The sequence below is a fragment of the Hypomesus transpacificus genome, chromosome 13 (assembly GCF_021917145.1).
Source record: "Hypomesus transpacificus isolate Combined female chromosome 13, fHypTra1, whole genome shotgun sequence".
Taxonomy (NCBI): Eukaryota; Metazoa; Chordata; class Actinopteri; order Osmeriformes; family Osmeridae; genus Hypomesus; species Hypomesus transpacificus.
Window position 1 is genome coordinate 10,892,981 of NC_061072.1, and position 21,908 is coordinate 10,914,888.

At 41.9% G+C, this 21,908-nt stretch overlaps 1 protein-coding gene across 2 annotated transcripts in view; it reads right to left on the minus strand.

The window, feature by feature from the left end:
* Window positions 1–1,554: 1,554 nt before the first annotated feature.
* Window positions 1,555–21,908, minus strand: part of grid1b (glutamate receptor, ionotropic, delta 1b) — a 177,103-nt gene continuing 156,749 nt past the window's right edge. The window contains exons 9-17 of one of the 2 annotated variants that reach the window (XM_047033138.1): window positions 19,551–19,652; window positions 18,741–18,938; window positions 18,018–18,351; window positions 16,753–16,891; window positions 10,560–10,755; window positions 9,245–9,411; window positions 6,831–7,071; window positions 4,477–4,479; window positions 1,555–2,465 (exon numbers count right to left, since the gene is read on the minus strand). In XM_047033138.1, coding sequence (XP_046889094.1) covers window positions 2,019–2,465; window positions 4,477–4,479; window positions 6,831–7,071; window positions 9,245–9,411; window positions 10,560–10,755; window positions 16,753–16,891; window positions 18,018–18,351; window positions 18,741–18,938; window positions 19,551–19,652 — 1,827 coding nt within the window. In that variant the 3' untranslated portion in view covers window positions 1,555–2,018. The remainder of the gene's footprint in view (window positions 2,466–4,476; window positions 4,480–6,830; window positions 7,072–9,244; window positions 9,412–10,559; window positions 10,756–16,752; window positions 16,892–18,017; window positions 18,352–18,740; window positions 18,939–19,550; window positions 19,653–21,908) is intronic. The other variant, XM_047033137.1, reaches the window with a different exon arrangement.

The window sequence follows — 21,908 nt, forward strand, 5'->3', positions numbered from 1 at the left end:
GTTTTGGGTTACACCATAATATTGTGCATATGATGGGATCAATGACAACACAACAAAATGCCCATTGAGGTTCACTATTTAAAATCCTTTGGATTGGCAGGCTCGAGAGATCAGAAAACAGAGTTTAAAGTTTACCTTCTGCAGACACAATTGCATTTTGATTTGCTGATATGCAGATTTTCTGTGGGACAGACTCTTCTCTCTGGATAGGGTCAGCAGGTCACTTGGTGAACTTCACACAAGGTCCATATATAACTTGGGGCCTCTCTAGCTTGGGTCAGACAGGAGCCAACAAGTATACAGTAGAATTGCAAGACGTTGAAAAGTTCTGATATTGTCAGGTAAAACCTTTCAAGAACATGAATATGCTAACCACGTGATGTGACCAAGAAGGAAATATTCTATTGACACCACTTTGTATGTGTACTCCAGTGTATACATATAAGCCACCCTGTAACCAACCCACTTCATTAATTTGACCATCAAGTGCTAGATGGTGATGGTTTCATGATTTGGGGATGGCTACTAATACATCTGGTCAAACCTTCTCTGACTTTGCTCAATGTTCCACAGTCACTGATTAAAAACATCATAACAATTACAAATGAAACTCGGGTACAAATTTGATCGAAACATCTGCTCCTTTGTTTGAGATCTTACACTGACTGTAATTTGTGGACATGGGTCATTCTGCAGGTGGATTCACGTTCAAATGAAAAGATGTAACCTTGAGTAATCTGTATTAAACAGTACGCTTACGAATGGTAAATGTGATTTACGTTAACAATACAACATCCACTTGATTTAATCTGTAGTTAAAGTGACTGGACTGCTTAGAGAAAAGACAAACCTGTATATAACTTTTCAGCAATAAACCTTTCAGTATAAAAAGGAATACATATCTATATAACTTATGTTTTTCTTTTCTTTAGAATGATCTTTACTCTTAACTAGGTGTAAAAATATCATTTAGCTTTCATTTCTGTTTTGAGCACTTCCTACACCCTATTCCCCAAAACAAGAGAACTTAACCTCATAAATTCATGGACACTTTAGGGACTTCTTGCTGAGTCCAGGACAGTTATAATACTGTAGAACATTACAAACACTCCAAGACCAGCATTCCAAGACCAACCTTTCCTTCCTTTACATTTTTCTTTGTAACATAGAGACTCTAGTGCTCACTGACTGACAGTCAAATTGGACACAACACCATGTAATGGCCAACTCCCTGCACTGGATACACAGGGTGTCCACACCACATCCACCTCCATTTTTAACAAAGAGAATGAAATCAAACTTCAACTGAAACCATCATGAAATGTAGAAACAATGAGACACGATTATCACTTCAGTTTCAGTTTTAACATAATTAAATGATGCACCAAGACCCAAAGAAAATGAATGAAGACTTTAAAAAAGAGAGAATTATACTGTACATGTCTTTCAAACTAAATGTATCCTTCTATTGGGATTATTTTCCTCCGATGCTGAAGTATAGATATGGTTGTTATAGAGGTGTGTACTGTGACAGTGTTCCACACTATGTTCTTGTGGTGCTGGATGGTCATCTACGATAATGATGAAGTGTGGAGGGACATCTTTTATTTCGGCACTTAGAAAACAATCACAATGAATCTGCGTCATTATTCATATTGAACAAAATTTACAAAGCCATTCAAACAGTCGTTTTTTTTTTATATAACTTTTTATCTTGTTTTGTTTGTTTTTTATAACTCAACTTCAAAAATTGAGAATATTCAAAATACACTTTTAACTCACTTCGTTCTCTCAGTATTTACAAATATATACAACAAAAATTAGCAATTTCTCTTGACGACATTGTGGTTTCTGAAGAAGTAATAAAAATTGTAGTTGTTTGTTTAATACACATTTTTCTCTTTTTTTTTCAATTACATTTCCCCCCCCATCATCCCTTCCTCAAAAACCAAGTGGCAGGGGTGGGTGGGGGGATGGGGGTTCTCAACTCAGCTGAGTTGAGGTGACTGACGCCTCCCTTATATGGACGTACTGTGAGTTGGCTCAATGGCTTCTGGTATGGGTCCTGCGGACACCCCCTGGTAGGACATGGGCATGGGCGTCTTGCCGGGGCTCTGCCTGAACAGACCCCCGTTGGGGGCCCTGTGTTTGCACTGAATGGAGGGGATGGTGGAGCTGCTGAGAGGGTGGGGGAGGGGGGTGCTGCCAGGACCCTGGGGGGCTAGTGTCCGACCCAGGCCCCCTGGACCCCCATGATGACCCCCCTCCCCCGGGAGAAAGGTGGTCACAGACAGGGCCGAGGCCGGGTAGTCCCGCCGAGACTCCAGCTGCTGGCTGGGCTGCATGCTGCCGATGTCCAGCGCAGAGATCTCGATAGACGGGCCGGGGATCTGCTTGTGAGCCATGTCCTCGTCCATAAGACTGTTCATACGCCGGTGCACCTGTTCCAGATTCACCTCCTTGTCCTATAGGGACGAGAGAGAGAGGGGGGAGGGAGGGAGGGACACAGAGGCTGAGACTGGCAGTTCACCCAACCAAGGGGGTGGTTCTCAGGCCTGTAAGGCTCCATGCACTTTTGAAGTCTCACTCTTTTTTTTATTCCTTTTATTTCTTTGAGGTGGTCTGGTTTTTTCCAATTAAGTTCTTTACCAACCTCGGCATGCTGAATTATCAGCTGTCATTTTCAAATTCTAAAACATCCAATTAGAATCAAAGGAATATTAACTACTTTTAGATTACAGACGTATTGCATGTGCACCTTGAAATCAAACTTGGCCTGTGAAGATTGATAGCTTGATGTTTAGTAAAGAGGTGTCGACACCATTACTGGAGCCAAAATAATGCTGTATTCTCCCATGGTGACTGTGACAGAACCTATTGACAACACCTAACACATTAAAAGATTGCTACAGATTATTGCTAACACTACATTAAATTCAGCAGAGATTAAAGAGATGTTCATAGATAGTAATGAAGAAATGAAAAGCTAAAGAGCCTTGGCTCTAAAAAGCTACGTTTGACCTTGTACAGATAGTGATTAGCTATCAGATAAATAACAAATGAGTGTCACAGACAGATTTGGTATCTTTGGATGACTGTGATCATTTATGACCACTTATGACCTTTCAACTGATATATGTGGAAGTTTCATGATAAAATACATTCACTGTCTCCAGCCAAACACAGCACCGGTACATACAGTACATGCTTGTATGTATTTGGCTGTTGGTATGAGGTGAAGAGTTTAAGACACCACACATACAGTATATGCTACCTGATGCTACATTATGCATTAAAGACATTATAATATATTTCCCTTGACTCTAGTTTGGCTCCAGCATTGGTTACTTTTCAATGAATGGGCACAATCAAATTAGTCAAAGCTCTGAATGTCATCAACATGATTTCAATAACTATGCACAGTACAAACACCACACACGTTTTGCAATATTTGGATGTCACTTGATGGAACACAGAACCAAACAATGAAAAGACAACATTTTGGAAATGGGTTAAAATAATTGGAAATGTGTTTATAGTAAAAGATGTTTACTGGTTTAATTTGATGTAAAATGTAAAAAGAAGCTTTAAATTAAGTATTGTACAAGGAAAATCAATAACTTTCCTAAATCCAGTTTCCTGTTTCTGATAAATAGGCAGCTATTGGACTTTCAACATGGCAACATGTCAGTAATTGCGACTCTCAGGTAACTACCCCACATCTGGCTTCAGCTACAAGGCACTGTTTTATGAATTCAGTACCAATTTCAATGTATCACATACCAAGATTTTAGCATAGTTATGAACTATGCTGGCTCCACTGAACAATGGATTAGGGGGTTAGGTGACAGCATGCCACTTCACTAAAACACGTCACACGATAGATCTTTGATGCTCCATTATTTAAATACACTTCATATATATTGTTAGATCACTGTCAAGGCCCTGTGTACACAAACAACTTCTTATTCCCTTTGAGCTTTGAGGAATGTTATAAATATGCGTTCAGACGTGGTTTTTATGTAGTATTTATCAATAGAGGAATTAATCTGATATGAATTAATCCACTACAGTATCAATACAAATTTTCCTAGATAATTAAACCATCTCAAGGCAAGCTATTGTTTTAGCAGACGGGCACCTTATTAAAATATGTTTTTAATCTCCTGCCATTGGCAGCAAGCCTAAACAAATAACTGTCTCAAATCAAAGTCTGGCAGAGTTTTTTAATATAAAGTGTTGATTTAAATTGACAGCAAAAAAATAACCCTACTCCAACTGTAACATTAAAGCCTTAGCGGTTTAGAAAACAGCTCCTGAACTTCCTATAAATCCAGGATAAATCCACTCTCCACCCATCCTTTCAGTCTGACATTTAAATAGACTTCACAAGGCTTGCTTTGGCCTTGTTACACCTAAGATTACCGGGCGTGAAGGTCCTGTAAAATGCCTGATATAGTAGAAATAAACGGAGACGTCCTACAACCAGCCTGCATAATGCATAACATGCTTTGATGTGAATGTTACAAGTAGTTCCAGCAACTTCGTTTAATGAAAAAATTATCATAAAAGAAAGCACTATGGATGCCTTCCTACGCTGATTAGACTTACTGATTCATAGGTAGTGCTACTGTGTGCCTTGTAACTTCCCTACCTGTACAATGCTGCATTATGAACATGAGACAAGACCATCATGCATCTACACACTAGAAAACAACTCAGTTACACAACAAAGGGAGGAGAAAAAGAATAGAAAACTAAGAGTGTTGTCTAAGGATGGGAGATGGGAGGTTAGTATAGATTTAACATGCCCCCCCCTCCAAAGCCAGTTCTCTTATACAGCATCCAGGGCAGTGACCAATCACCATTCAAATCCAACTTCATACATACCAATCGCGAGAACTGAATTAACATTCAAGTCGTGTATTGAAAAACCCCGGTGGGCAAAGAACATCTACAGTCAATTTTCAATACATGAGGAGAATTTCAATTATTTTAGTATTGATCGAATAATAGTAAATATTACTTTTTGAATGTGAATGGACCCTGACTCTTTCATCAGCACAGATCAGATCTTGTACAGGTGTTCTAGTCTGACCTGTGTCAATAGCCTCTGCTTCATCCCAGTCTCTCTCTCTCTCTGTCCAAATGTCTCTCCTCCCTTCCGATGAAGCACTTGTTATGTCATTATATGTCAATGGACCAGACCCCCTTGCCAGTCTGTAATCCTTAGTAACCTGCACGAGATCATAAACAATCAAGAGTAAAATTAAAGAAAAGATAGAGAGAGAAAGTAAAAATAGAGAAGAAAGGGATGTCTACATTGACATATAATTTGCAATAAGACGTCACACAGTGATATAAGTAGGGAGCATGGACTGGGTGTTTTTGCTGTTGTTCTGGACAGATCTTATTGCCATGGTGACAGATCCATGTATTTTTGTCTGCTCACACTTTAGTTTAGGGATCCATGTCAAGCCTACTTCCTGTTCTTGATCACATGACTTGGCCGGGCAGTATCTCTTGGTCTGTTGTGTGGCTTGCATCTGGTACAGGTTCAGCACCCGATCAACTTTCACTTAAATCCAACCAGTTAATTTGTGAAACCCAACTGATCTAGGATCAGTATCTACGGGAGAGGAACATCATGCTACTTTTAAGAGAATTGCCTGGTGTAGACTCTCAGGCTTATAGAAACCACAATAAGTTCTAAAGACAGACTAAAGTATGTTTTCAGTTTCAACTTTTGAAATGGTCACTGTCTATTCTGTAGCTGTTTTAGCATACAGTTGTAGTAATAGGTGTTTAGTCAGCTGTAAGTGTTTAGTATACTGTTTATCTGTTTTTAGTCGGCTTGGTAATATAATTAATAACTCATGGAGGAATATACGGTTAGACTAAACACAGCACTTAAAAGGTCACAGAGCTGCTCGTATTTGCGTGAATCCATCAATATCTTTAGAGTTTATTTAGCCATGTGAGTGTAATATCAATAGAAAACCTACAGTACAGTGGGGCTTGCTAACAACAAAAAACTTGGGAAAGCGGTTTGCAGTTCAGAGAGTTGCAAAAAGGGTTGGATAATGTAACAGAAATATCAATGAATATAAAAAAAGACCCATAATCCAGCAGAGGTATATTAGTAGTCTGGGTGTGGGGATACGGTATGCAATACAAAACAGATGGATCAGGTTTAGGTTGGCTGAGAGGGAGTGGGTGGTAAAGAAAGGTGGGGGTGGTGTGAGGGGGAGGGGGGGGGGGGGGGGGGGGCAACCAAATTTGATTTCAAATAGACCATGGCTCACATCCGTCTGCCGTGTAGCTACAGCTGAGTGTACTGGAGATGTATCCATACTCCTCAGTGTACTCAGACTAGTACACTTCAGCTGAGTACGTGGGGGCCATAATCAATAAACCCCTGAGTGTACTCCAGATAAGCGTACTCCACTGAGTATACTGATACAGCTTTGTGTGATCTGGAGCTGTATCTCCAATCCTAAGTATGCTACAGCTGTGTACACTGGAGTTACATATGTACTGTAAATACACCTCGGTGTAATACAGATTGTTTTCTAAACTTTGTGTTTTGACACTTTCATCTAACCCTCTGGAGGAATACTGGAGCTGTGTCCCCTCTCCCGAGTGGACTCAAGCTGCAGGCCCACTCCTGAGTAGACTTGGCTGGGCGTACTAGAGGTGCGGTCTAGCTACAGCTGGGTGTACTGGAGTTCGACTAGATCAGGGCTTGCGTCTGCGGCTGGATCCTTAAAGTAGAGTGTGGCAGTGTCCTCCCCCCGCGGCCCCGGCCTCCGCGCCCTGTGCTCGGTCACCTCTTTGGGCTGCTCTTGCCGGCAGCGGTTGCTGTTCCACCAGGCCTCCAAGCCGGCCACCAGGCAGGCCAGCAGCAGCCCCGCGGCCAGGACGCAGAAGACACCCGCGAAGCTGTGCAGCTTGAGGGAGCGTCCGTCTGGCTGGGCGCTGGAGTGGCTGTTGAGGTCACAGCGGCCCGTGCGAGGCCACCACTTCTGTTTGAGGATGTCCAGGTCCCCCTTCTCCTGCAGCTCTAGGATCCTGCATCGGGAGAGATGTTTGTTAGAATGCTTACGGCTGTCTAAAGGTTAGATTGGAGGTTGAGTTGCTTGGTGAACCATGCTTGCAACACCAAGTTTTAGGTTTGATACCTGCAAGGGACAAGTACCCTGTAAGGGGTGGTCTTCTTTGGAATAAAAGGTCTAGTAAAACATACTGTAATGCAGTTTTTTTTCTTCTTCCAGGCCTCTCTACCTCTGTTAAAGAGGAACATCTTTATTGATTTTTCCCCCCCTTCTGCTTACTTTAGAAGACCAACTTCCTGGGAATGTCTGTCAAAATGCCACATTAAAGATTAAAGTGCCGTTCTGTGTAAACAGAATATAATCCTAGTTAAAGGATCGTCTTATGTGACCGTACACAGACACAAACAAATCCTCAGAACAGAAGGAAAGATCAAATGAAATGTAGAAGCTGTGATGAGGCCATTATCAACACAAGCCAGCAGTACCAGCATCTATCTCCCGGACAGAGTTAAGTTATGGACAAAAAGAAAGTCGGGAGAGGAGTACAGAAACAGAGACAAAGGAAACAGGCGATGATTATTGACCTCCTAGGAAAGAGAAGGGGATAGAAGATAAAAGGATGGGAAAGAGGGGGGGGGGGGGTGATGGTGAGAGTGGCATGGATCTGTCCTTCATCTGAGATGAAACTTGCTGAAGTTCTTATTCCACCTGGAGCTCCCTCCCAGCTATCCTCGTGACCCTGACCATCCCACAAGTCTGCTGCAGGAGCAGACAACACAGACAGGATGTGATCTCACTCCGATGCAGTCCATGGACTGTTACACACATCCAACAGAGGCGCTAGGATCAACTCTAAGGTTTTATATGAAACAGATGACACACAAACGTGATTTCACACACTACTTCAAAGTTTTAAATAAAGCAATGTTGTGAAATTGGGATGTAAGGGTTGTGGGTCATTATAATTTTTAAAGTTTATGCTGTGATTCACGAATGGATCAATTTAAGATATGTGGAAATGATTTGAAGACAGAAGACAAAAGTATACAATTTGGGGAGAAAAACCTTGGCCTCCATAATAAGACACTTTTAATTGGCTGTATGCAATTATGAAGATTTAGACAATCTGACTCCATATGTTTAGCTTTGCAATGGGATAAATTTGACTTGAAGGAGAACAAAACAAGAACAACAGACTGCGGCTAATGGTTCAAGACTGGCAGATGAACTTCATCTGAAAAGTTGGCCAAATGTTGGGTGTTCTGTCTTTAATAATCTTTATCATTTAGAACGTGATTTGATTCTCAATATGCTTGTCACTTAGTTGCCACATCATCAGGATCCATATGGTGAATAATTCCTCTTCAGTGCTTAACAACCGTGTGTCTAATGAACGTTTAATACAATGATTGTTTGAATCTAGTTAGATGTAGCGGTTTTGTTGATTACAACCTATTGTTGATATTGCAAAACCACAAGAATTATGATTTGCAAGTAGAGCTTTACTAATGAACTTTGATGATCATTTTAAGACGCTTGCCTTTTCATAATCAATGATTCTTCTTCTCATTCACAGAATGTGATGATGTAACATAAGAATGTAAGAATGGCACAAAATGAAATACTGTTTAAGTGACCCCTACTCTTCAGTTTAAAGACTTTATAATAATAACTTTATAATAATAATAACTACAGCCGATTGGATGTTGTGTATTTTTGTGCATGTACAACCCAGGTTGAGTTGCTGATGGACCGCTTGTCCCTCAAAGACTTGAAATGGCTGAGCACTAGCACTGAATGACCTCTCAGTCAATTACAGAAGCCAGAACCCCTCAGGCCTCGTCAAACACCAGTGATTATGTTTATGGCTTTTATGAAGCAGAAAAAGCAATTAGGAGGCAAAGGAGGTGTGCGGTAAACCATATGCACTTAGAATATTTTTCTCAAGGTGATGGAGGGGAAGGAAACAGGAGAAAGAGAGAGAGATGAAAAGAGAGAAAGTTAGAGGGAGGGAGAGAAAAAGAAAGAGCGAACAAGTGGAACTTCAGTTAAAATACTGCATGTAACTTCCAAGTGCGTGTTAAAGACTGTGAGCCCGGAACACATTCAAATCCACATCATTCTATTATACCAGGAGTTCCTATTGTGTGATGCAAATCTACGCAGCTGCACGTTCTCTGTGTGCTCACTTCTGAGAGAAGAGGTCTCTGTAGGGGCTGCCGTGCTGCATGGCTATGCCGTAGCCCTTGCTACTCATACGGCTGCCTGCCACCGTGATGGTACACTCGTCGTCCGTCAAGGCAGCGTATTCCACCACCGCCATGTCCCACAGGAAGGCATACGGAGTCTTCTTGGCCTGCATCACACAAACAGACAACAGTGGAGGAGGCTTTCATTCGGTAGTCTCATAGGATGTATTTCAGTAGCAACGTTTTCCTTATGTTATCTTATGGAGTTCTTTGACACGGTGCATTTTTCTTATGCGGATGGATTCAACCGCTAACTGACTTTCTTACTAATACCTCAGCAGACTCAGACGTCGCCTTAATTGTCTCATGTTGTCCCTGCCAAACTGATACCACTGTCCTAGCACCTGGGTTTCCTTTTAACATAATGACAGAACAAGACAGAGCAATTGTTTCCCTTTCTGTTGTCGTAAGCTACATGTCTTTTCTTCCCCTCGTGATTATCTCCCAGGTATTGTTGCAGGACGTTTTCGGTGGCGGAATACAAAAAGCAAATAGTGGTTGTTGACAATCTCTGCTGAGATGCTAAAAGCCTCTTCCCATTGACTATAACAAAAGCTTTTTGTTCCTCAATCAAAAAGACAAAAGCGAGAGAAAAGAAACAGCATCCCTGACTCACTCTACCATGATGTAAGCACGCTGGCAGCTAATTGAAAATTACTGTATTGGAAAAAACAATAGACGTTGCAATTCGGCTAATTAAAGTGTGTATGTAGTTGTTTGGATGGGTGGGGGAATGGGGTTTGTGTGTGAAGAAGTGGCTGTTCAAAATTAAATCCAAAGACGTTTGTCATGCAAATCACTTTTTGACTGTATAGGCTAAGCTCTGTTATTTCATACCGATTTATCAGTGGGTGCCTGTTTACCAGTGTAATTTAGAGCTCTATCAAAACACACATGGGTTCCCTTCATACAGTTAGACTTTGCCTGACTAATTGGTTTGTAATGCTGTAAAACTACATTTACACTTGCATTGAAGAGAGGCCAGTAGGTTAAGACAGCGTTGTCGAGTGAATGTAAACAAGTCCTAAGAAGCTTTTTCAATTAGTCATTGTCCGTCTTATACTACAGTGTAGGATACAATTCCACACTCAGGTGTAATGACACAAAAATCCTGATTTGGTAGGATGTATGACCAGGTCTGAGCTGGTTGTGGCATAAGCTTTTTAAAGTATGCCTGAAATAATACTTGTCTTCGGGATTTTGAAATGCAGTTATTCTGACCCGTTCATGGCTCGAGCATGAGCTATAACCCCACCTTGCGAATGCCCTCTGAAGGACTAGAAACTGAATAGTCTTGTCCGTTGTTCTTGCTGATGGTTCTCCAGAGCTCTGCGTACGTGCTGTCCTGTTCCAGAGGATTGGTTCCCTTGTTCCTGAAGTAGTTGTAGACTGCAGAGTCCCTCACCGTCCCGTAAGACACATCCATCTGTCTCGACAGGTCCTGGAACGTTCTGGAGAACCAGACAGGAAACAGTATATTATGGAACACTGCCATACAGGAAGTAGCAGTATGTTGAAGACAAGGAGAGTTAGGCACAAACGACAATCCATTTACACACAATTAATTATTTTTGACGATGAGGATTATACAGACTGTACAGTGTATGATTGGAAAGAAGAAACAAACAGTTCAGGGATAATATACAACATTAAAGTTCTAAAATAGACTTTAGAATAGAGATTTGTGAAAAACAAACTGTAGTTCTCCACTCTTCTACTCATCCATTAAACAGCACTTTCAAAACAAACACTATTTACATATTTTTTTATACAAACTCACCAATTACAAATGATTATGAAAACAAGAGGGTCTATTGACTGCATGAAATATAACTCTTGGCATCTACATAGAGAATGATATTTGCGTCAAGTGTGCCAGTTAATTAAGCTATTCATTATCAGTGACTGCTTTAGATGATATAGTTTGTTACGGGGTTAGCGAAGGATGTCTGCTTAATCAAAAGATGGTGTGCATTGAGGAAGCTGAAGGCATTCATTAAACATTGTACAGAGCTTTGGAAACAGTTTTATTGCTGAGCCTTACTGGCCTACGATAAAGTATGTAGCAACTCGTACACTAATATTTTCTCTGGCTTGGTTAAGAAGTGTTTGTTGCTTTCTAAATCTCAACAATGTGTGTTCATATTTCGATTCCGGCCGTGCCAAATGACATTGTGTCCTTGAGCAAGGTACTTCACCCTACTTTCCTCTGGGAAAATGTCCCTGTACTTACTGTAAGTCGCTCTGGATAAGAGCGTCTGCTAAATGAATACATGTAAATGTAAATGTCATATTTAGCAAGTATAGCTTGGAAACCTGACGGCATATATGTGCTTGAAAGAAAATGCAGGGCCACACCGTGGCTTTGACACGTCTGTGGCAGGGTGTGTGTTTTCACAGAACACCACTGTGATTGTCAGCAGTGTATGACAAGTTCCCAGCCAGAAGTGCACACAGTCATTAGCTGACAGTTCAGCCAGCTAGCTGTCAGTCTGGGGTACTGTAATATCTACCTGTGACACTTAATACACCAGTATTTAAGCTCTGCTGTGACCTTCAACCGTCACTGAAACTACATTCGGGGATACCTTGACATTGAAAAAGTTGGGAATTTTTCCCAATTTCTGATTGTGTACATGTTTGTCATGAAGTAGGTAATGTCACTGGGTCTCCCGGTGGCATTCCCATCCGAGATGCTCCCTGCCTAAACAGCAGTAATTGGTTTGTATGATGACTGACAGACAGGCAGGCATATGGACTCTCCCACTCGGGTACTTAGTATGGTAATACCTTCAGATTCAATGATGCTGGTAGGGGTATGATGATGATGAGGACGGCTGGACATGTGGCATTAAGCACCAGATGCTTACTTGTTTGGGGTGAATGCATTCAGGATAGGTTCATATTAAGAGTTCATAGAATCGTGTCTATATCATCCTCAGCCAAGCTAACCACACATGCCAGGTGTCTATTGAATTAAGGGGATTGGCTACAAGCGTCAGTCAGTGTCTGTCAGAGGACTTTGTGCCGTGTGCGTGGATGATTCCAGTATGGCTTGGTGAAATGTAAGAGACACTGCTAGCTGTATACTTATGTGTTTCTATGGCAAGAAATCTAACAGTTGACTGTAGTCTTTCCAAGAACCTAATCTCAATATATACTGAAAGTATAAATAACATTCAATAATATTATTTGCAGCTGTGTAAATGACTGATTTGTAACTATCTACTGGATTGATACAGTTCACCTCTATGGTGAGAATCTGAATAAATAAACATTTTATCATCCAAGCTTGAGCAGATTGATTTTATAAATCAGTCATGAGGTGCAAATGCATTAAATATATTTTCACCCACTCTAATTTAACTAAGGATAATTATGTGTCCAGGCAGAGTTAACCCCTAACTCAAAGCAAGCATACACCGTAAAACCTTTACTGAAAGTTGAATCAAACATTTATGTTTCCATAAATGCACATTTGTATTCTATTTTTGATCTGCAGTAAATACTGGGCATCACAGTTTGTACTGGTGTACAGAAAGAATAAAGAAGTTAACATAAAAAGTCATTTTTATGGGGTCCATGCTCTGGAGAGCAACACACGTCTTGCACACAAATAAACATTCACAAACTTGTGCCCACATGCACACACGTGTGTGCACACACAACTGCACACGTGTGCAAAGACCCACACATACACAACATCTACAACTGTGCCTCGTTGCTTTCTACCAGATTGCACCACACCATTCATTACACGAAAATAGTTAGTTCAACATAGCGGCAAATAAAAGCTATTATTTGTGACTAGGGCAAACCCTTATAGAACAGCATTACTACTCTGTGTATCAAGGATCGGGCCTCTTCTCCATCACAGATTGCACTCATTCGGGAACATCAATACAGCCTTTCATGCTGCGTTCGATGCTAGAGAGCTTGGGTGTCTCTGAGGGTTCAGCATAAAAACAACAGATCACACTTTTCACAAAGGAAGTACAATACAAAATAGGACATGATCAAATCAAATGAATACACAGTACAGTACTATAACTGCAAGTACATTGTTTTGTTGACTTCTTGGTTTACCAAGAAGCACACAAGCAGACCGTTGTTTAAATTCTTTCTTTCTCTTGAACTCCAGTCCTGTATATCGGAGCAGCCAAATTAATATAAGATGTGCAAACGTGTATTTTACTCTGTGTTGATACTGGAAGAGTAACTGTGTGGCGTAAGGCAATGGTGGTCGGTGCAGAGTTGATAGTTAGTGGTCTAAAACATGTAAAACTGCACTTCAACATTCATGAATACGTTTGTTGGGATTGGCAGGCGATCTTTTGCATTTATTTTCAGAATCACTTAACCAGGTGCTTGAAATGAATGGCCAGCTTTCCCTCCATAAAATGCATTGAACCTCATGAAAATACCATATTGGATTTTTTGTTGACCAAATAACAAAGGCGGGAAAAATACCCATGTCACCATATGTAAACAGTATCATTGGAAGATCCTTTGACATGTCAGGCTTGATGACACACTTTGTACTACCATGGCCAACAATCAAGTTCTACCAGACCATCAAACTGCATATGTCTCTAAATATAAACCCTCATAGATGACTGAAAAGGTTGAACAATTTCCATATAATAACCGCATTATCCATGTCATATGTCAGTGTTCGTTTCAAGGAAAGTGCAAATAAGCTTTTCATACCAAAATGCATTTGCTCTCTAATGCTATTGTGTGATGCTTTCAACAATCTACTGTAGTTGCCTACTGATCCATTTTAGCGTTCTCTTGAAAATGAAATCCAGTTTTTAATCTTTCTGTGATGTGATTTTTGAAAGGGTTTCTCTTTATGGAGACTTGTTTTCAAGACATGAAAAGGCGAAATGCGGCAAGCATCCAAACAAATTACCCAGTGGACATTGCAAACGTCTTTGTGAGTTCTGTCAGTCTGGACAGAGGGGCAGGGAAACAGGGTTTTCTCCTCCAATCTGCATAATTCTCTGATCAAGCTTAGATGGAATGAAAATATTTTACCAAATCAGGATGAAAAGATAATTGTGACTTTGATGCTTTGCCAGCTTGGTTGTGAAGCCCTGAAACATCCACGTTTAATCTTGTGCTAGCGCCACTTGACACCCCCTCAAATGGTTGTAACCACTTCACACCACTTACAGGCTCTTGTCTCATGCATTTCAATTGAATGGTAAACAGGGAATAATGACACAAGCAGAGACATCACGGTGATAATGAGACAATAGATGGCAACAGCCTTCACAACACTCACTGTTGTACATGTACAGCAGTTCTTAAGGAGCAAGGGGTTAGATGAGAGACGTGTACTCAGCTGCACTGAATTCTAAATATTATTGAATTAGTCCTTTTCAGTTCATACGTGGTGTGTCCCTGATCCATGCTCTCCCCCTCATCTGCCTTTATCACGGGAAGATGACAACAAAGAATGTCCTCCACAACCTGTCAAGCACTGTAGTGTCAGTGCAGATAAGAGTAGAGTAGAGGAAGCTACTTTGTATTAGTTACCCAAACTGGATCCTGTTTCTCAGAGGTCATTTGGAGTTTCAATCAGCAGAAAGCAGCAGCTGAGAGAGTTCAGCCTTCTGCATTCTAACATTGAATTCATAAACCTGACAGGACGGGGTCATTCGAATGGCCACTCGCACCTGTGTCTGTGTCCCCCCCCCCCCCCCCCCCCCCCCCCCAAAAAAAAAGAGATATTTATGTCTAGCTCTTGATGTAGCAAAGGGAGCAGATGTTGACAATTACACACCGACAGAGTGGCTTAGTACTTGTACAGTACGTATTCCGAACAACATTGAATTATTATATATAGAATCTGTTGTCAAAGCAGTGTTGATAAATAGAGCTGTCAGAGATAGACTAGCTGGGGCTGCTGGCACTGTTTCCCTCAACTCTGTTCAGACCTCTGAAAGGTCTGAAAACTTGCCACTGCTTCAAGACTGTTCCCTGAAAGGACTTTCTAAACATCATAGGTGCAGCAGAGACTGAGCGGGAGTTGGGGAAAGTTGTCCCTGCCCTGCCAGGTAAACGGACCACCCTGGCCTTCTCTTCTCTTACATTCTCTTGCTCCACCCGGGGGAAGTGGCGGGGGGCCCCCTGTTTGCACATCATCAGCATAACCAAACGCACCCAGGCATCAAAGCAACACTGCCTGAGCAAATAAGCATCAAGTAGGGATGAGCGCTGGATAACATTTGCTGATCTGATAGCAAACATGGCGAGGGAACAGTAATCTTGAACGATGCAGCCAAACTCCTGTTTCTGTCTGCCTTGCTCTGACAGTCGCCTGTGGACGGTCAAGTGTTGGGAAAATGTAGGAGAACGGGTATGGGTCCAACAGGAACCAGAGAGCTGGGGTATTTATACACACCAGATTTGAGAAAACCCTGTTAGCGTAGGGAATGATTTGATGTGTTACATGGTATGCGTTTCAACCATTTCATCCAGTTTTTGAAACCTTGTATTTGCCAAGGTTTAATTTGTTGTCATTATTGGTTCAGAAGGACATTTGTGTGGAGATGTTAAGGCCATTCATATAATGTTCATCTTATTATTCATGTATTGACTATATGACACTATTATCGAGAAGATCTTGAAATGGACATGACTTATTCAGATTATTACATTAATTAGTTCATTGCATTATTTGATTCAATAGATTATTAACCTCCATCTCTACTTCTCCATTCCATATTCAAGGCTGTAGTTAGCCGCAATCAACCTTTTGTTCAGAGGAATTCTGATTAATCACTTTGCCAAATTAGTAAAACACATGAGTTTAATGTCAAATTAACACAGTATTGTAGAATTCACGGACGCCATTTTGAGTAATGGTCTGTCATTTGTCATCAGAGGAGAGCAGGGGAACGAGCAGCAATTACTCAATGCGTGTGTGTCACCTCCTCGGCCATTTACCACGCTTGAACCTTATAAAACGGGAAGATGTGTGTGTGTGTTGTGAAAACCACGTTCTGCGGTTTGGAGGAAATAAAAGCAAATGAGCTCTCGTCTCCATAGGATTGTCTTTAGTCCTCTTAGTGAGGGGAGAGAACATTAGAGACCATGCCAGTGGAGTCATGGTCATCAGTCACGGTTTGATCGCCCGTGTTAACAATGCAGAGACACTTTTATGCAGGCAGGATGAAGTGGGCCAATCTGGACTGGAGAGCAGCGACAGGGCACTGTTTCAACAGTATTCACATTCTCATTCATTACAATGGCTGATATGTGTGCGAGTGTGTGTCTGTGTATGTATGAGTGAATGGAAATAAGTGTGTGGAAGGGAGTGTGTTTATATATATATGCGTGTACACATGTGTAAGTGTGTGTGAATGAATGTGCTTCAATGTGAATGTTTGTGTGTGTGTGTGTGTGTGTGTGTGTGTGTGCGTCTTTGTGTGACCTACCGGACAGTGTTGTCCATCCGGGACACGGTGAGGTAGGCTGCCAGGTTGGCTGTGTAGGAGGAACACACGATGAGTGTGAAGAGCCACCAGCTGCCCATAACGATCCTCAGTGCCACAGAGCTCACCACGTTGTCGCCCCCTACAGGGAGAGAGAGGAAGGATGGGATAGCTTCCAGTTTGTAAGTGCCTAGAGGTGAGAAGTCATACTAAAAGTAGTGTCGAAAAACAAGTCATACTAAAAGTCCACACAAGTCTGTGAAGTAAAAACAAATAATATCTGGACTGTTGAACCTCATTTACAGAAGTTTCAATGTCTTAACAGTGTTCTGAATGCAAGTCAGACCATTCAAATGAAGCAGGGATGACTGTATTATAACATCAAAACATTGTCATCGTCATTATTAGTTACCACCAGACCTGCGACTGAAAAACAGATACAACCAGTCCCAGGATATCTCCTCTATACTGTACCCACCATTCAGTATTAATGGTGTCTGCTGCAGAGGGCCAATAGGACAGTCAGTTGCTGCCTGGCCAGATTTAATCACTCTCTGCTGGGCCTAAAAGGGTTCACTGGCCCCCAGCCAGACACTAATAGATGCGATTGGGGGAGGTGGGGGTGGTGCTAGCTACTTGCTGAGCTAGCCATTTCTTCCTGTTTGCCAGTCTTGGCTCCGGACCAACACATCCTATCTTTCTTCATTCAAAGGCACCTTTACGGGGATCTAGTAAGCTTAACAAGCCAGAAACGCAATCACTTTGTTACGATAGTGTAGTGGTCGTATATATGTAGACATGTTCGTTAACACTTACAGAGAAATGTGGGGTTTGGAAATAAAAGAAGAAAATTGATTTCATCATCTCACACTCTTTATAGGAGAGTGTATGTATCATATTGTAATCCAAGGAATTCATTGATTTTCCGTTAACCCCAGTTTTGTTTCCAAGCTTTAGAATACACACAAACGGTAATCTGGTTGGTGAATAATTGCAGGATATTTTTACGAACAATCAACATTTATTATAAGTTTAATTCTCTGTAAGTACTTAAAATTGAAGGGTGTCGTTTACGATTCCTCTGTATAATATTTGATTAACACAAATCATGTGCCAATTCTTTCTGTTCATCATGTAAACTACATACCCCACCTCTGTCTCTCCAAAAAAGTTTCCTAAATCCATCATACTCAATATACAATAAACTGTTGATGTTCTGTGTTTTGTATTTGACATGCATGCCGTTGAGCGAATGCTAGCTTTGTTACCTTGATGCACGAAAGCTCCATACACAACCCAGATGGCGCTGTGGAGGGAGCTGGACACTCCGCCAGGCTGCTGTGGTGCCCCTGGAGGATTCTGGGTACGCAGCGACTGCATCCTGCTAAGCAGGAAGATGAGGAGGCCCACCACGGGGATGGCAGCGGCAATGCAGGCCCAGACAGCCAGGTCAAAGGGTGCGAAGAGCGAGAAGATGTTGATCTTCTCCTCAGGCTTGCGGAGGAGGATCCCCACGGAGTAATCCATGTAGCGCTTACTGAAGTCCACCACGTTCTCCCGCTCCGGGGTGATGGTGATGGCTGAGACGGCCAAGTCAGCTCTCTGAGGGAGGGAGAGAGAGGGGGCGGGAGGAGAGAGAGTGACATAGACAGAGAGAGAGAGAGAGAGAGAGAGAGAGAGAGAGAGAGAGAGAGAGAGAGAGAGAGAGAGAGAGAGAGAGAGAGAGAGAGAAAGAGAGAGAGAGAGAGAGAGAGAGAGAGAGAGAGAGAGAGAGAGAGAGAGAGAGAGAGAGAGAGAGAGAGAGAGAGAGAGAGAGAGAGAAAGCAGGTCAGTCAGAAAACAAGTAGTTAAAATCAGATTCAGTCTGAGAAAATGGGGTTCATGGGTTTGTGTGGTGCGCATGTGTGCGTTTGTCTCTGTGTGGAGCGTGGTCGTTCCTCAAGTGGCTTGTCTTTAACGCTACAGCGGTTCACAGTCAAAGCCCTGGGCACCTTGTTGATGAGCTCTCCAATCATGCCATTCCAGGAGCCGTTGGGGAGCTGGGAGCCGTACTTGCTATCAGCCACCTGGTAGATGTCATACTTGAAGCCCAGGATCTTGGCCAGGGCATCCAGAACATCAATGGAGAAGCCTTTGTATCTCTTAGGCTGGCCCAAGATGTTCTCAGCCACCATCACAAAAGGGTCCTCCTGCAGGAGAGGAACCAGGTGAACAGCTTCACATCAGGACGTGCAGAAGAACACAGGTCGGGGAGATCCCGACCTTACACGAGGTCATTAGGTCAATGTTCACTTCATGGTAACAATTAATGACTGATATATTGGCAGGCTATGTTGTTTTATTTAATGTTAAGTCGATATAATAACAGTCATCCCAAACAATGTCAACTTTGCATGCAAAAGGACACGCTTGACCGAATGACAACAGTCGTAAACATTCATAAAGATTCATCCAGGGGTCATGTCATGGTTATGACAGTTTTGTCATAAACCATGACATATGGTTGTCATGGTTTGACAAACCATTCAAATACCCATTTTATTAACCTGAATAAAAATGTACAGAACATAGAGAAAATCCGCTTTCTATTTCCAAAGATCTACTTATGTGTGGTTAATGTCATTCATGCACTTGATACAGTAATCCCTTTCAGATCTAAAGTTATCCTGCTAGATCTCACTAAAACATGCTATTAAGAACATAAGCCAGCAGGCTTCACATCTTGATGAATCAGGAGTTCATGCCACAGTATGGGGTCGGGACAATGTGTATGTGACACACAATCTAAATAGGCCTCCTACCAGCAAAGTGACAACTTTGATGGTTAGGCCCTGCATGCCGTTTTCAATACGGCTTTCCTTCAGACTGCCATTCAGACCGTGGACTGAGTCCCACGTAGCCAGCTGTGAAAGAGAAGGAGGGGGACGGAAAGAGGGCCAGAGAGAGGAGGCAGAGTGGGGCAGAGAGATAGAGATGGAGAGCAAGGTAAAGTGGGGAAAGAGAAGGGAGTAAGAAAGAAAGATGAAGAAAAACAAAAGGGAGAGACAGACAGTTCATTGTATGCTTAAGATGCTCGACATCACGGAGGAAAGGAGTCTGTGAAGACAGACACAGAATGAACACATTGGACCAGACAACGAGAAGGGAAGATGCAGAAAAAGACTCATCCAAATGATGTCCATAACAAACCATTCCAGACTCCCTCTCAATGGGAGGGGGGGGGGGGGGTGTGCACTGGACTGCTGTCTTAATTACTATCACAATCACAAAGCATCACAAAGCATCAAAAAGTATCACAAAGCATCACATTTATATCCACCTCTCCACACCTCAATGGAACTAACAAAGGAAAAACTGATGTTCAAATCCACCCTGAGACCCCAGCAGTAATGAAGTTTGGACCGTTAAAATAGGAGCTGAGATTACTCATCCTAACCAATTGCATGTTTTGTGATGCGTTCAGTATTCATCAGACCAAGCAGTGGAGGCTGGTCACCTAGGAAACAAGTTGCTAGTGTTCTGCAGCATCAAGTCTCTGCATTCAGCCAGAACCACAGTTCAAATAGAAAACAAAGAAAATCAAATATATTTATTTGTCTTGATATCTGGCTCTATTGTTTTATGTGTATTTGGCCACTGATGCAAGTGTGTTTGTTCCTGTTCAGAAGAGTTGCATGTGTCAGACATATGCACACACACACACACACGTACACACACATGGTGAGTTGAGACCTAACACACAAACACAAAAAATTGGTCCCTTTTATCTCAGGTAATGAATTATACGTCAGATGATAAACTGTATTTAATGCTGGAAGTAAATAACCAATGCAATCTGCAGCCAAACGTGTTAATCACTGTTGTTAAAGTTCACGTGATTAGAGTTTCAGACACAATAAAATGTTTAAAAGCATTGAGTTTAAAACAAAAGGATCAACATCATTTAAGTTGCATTTGCAGTCTTGACTAAAGACAAAAAAAGTATATTATACGAACTACTGTAATTAAAGTAGCTTTACTAACAGCTCTATGTGGGAGCATGTATTATTACTTCAGAAAGATAATGGTGTAGTTGTTTTTGTAATATAGCTCATGATGTGTTTAATTCAATGTATTAATTTATTTTGAATGGATAATAGGGAGCTGCTGACTAAAATCTATTTCTGTGAACATGATTTTTACTCCATCACCCCAAGGCCACGGCAAAGAGAGAGAGAGAGCGAGAGAAGAGAGACAGGAGTGAGAGGGATGAGAAAGGAGACACAAGCACTTGTTCTATCTTGAGCAGCTATTATGAGCTGTCCTTTTGGTGACTTTAAGTGGATAGGGACCCCCCCCCCCCCCCCCGCTCCTTCCCACCTCCCCGACACCAACCCCCAGCATCATCAAACACATTTATTTTACCACCCAGCAAAAGAGATGGGCAGAGTCATTTACACTTCTCTCCTATTCAAAAGATAATGGTCTTGAGTGAGACCGCGCTGCACTACTTGAAATGAAGGGTCTCTCTTCGGTCTTTCTGTCGACCCTTCCTTATCCTGCATGGAGAAAACACAGACTTGAAGTCTGGCGTTGGATTCAATGCTATCTGGACACACTGAAGGAGAAGGATGCAGGAACACAACCACCCCCATCCAGCCTCCACATGATGCCCGCTGGACACTCCGATGAGGACGACCAGGACTGATCTGAGATCAGACATGCTATCATGGCATAACACGATCACTGGAGAACTATCCCAGCTTTCATCATTGACATGCTGCTGAACTTTTAATCCTTATTGACCCAGAGGCATGTCAGTCGACACATGAATAGGCATGATCGGTCTCTGTTCCTCCAGCCTTTGATGGAAACCTTCTCCCTAAACTCCCCCTCAACATGGTCAGCTGACAAGGCGAGCGGCTTAGGGGAATGGATGTTGATTACAATTAGAGACCTACTGCGAACCCAGAGATTTTCCTAGAATCACAGTGTAGTTTGGTGAAGGTCCCTTCTTTCAGCCATTTTGAAAGAAAAGCAACCCTGCTCCCTTTGCTTACCCTTCAATTAATATCATCATTTCACACAGTGTTATTGTGGCAAGATAAGATCATTGAATGTAAATACCTCCATGTAAATACAAATACCAACTTGAGCCTTTTAAAGTTCAGCATTTGCAG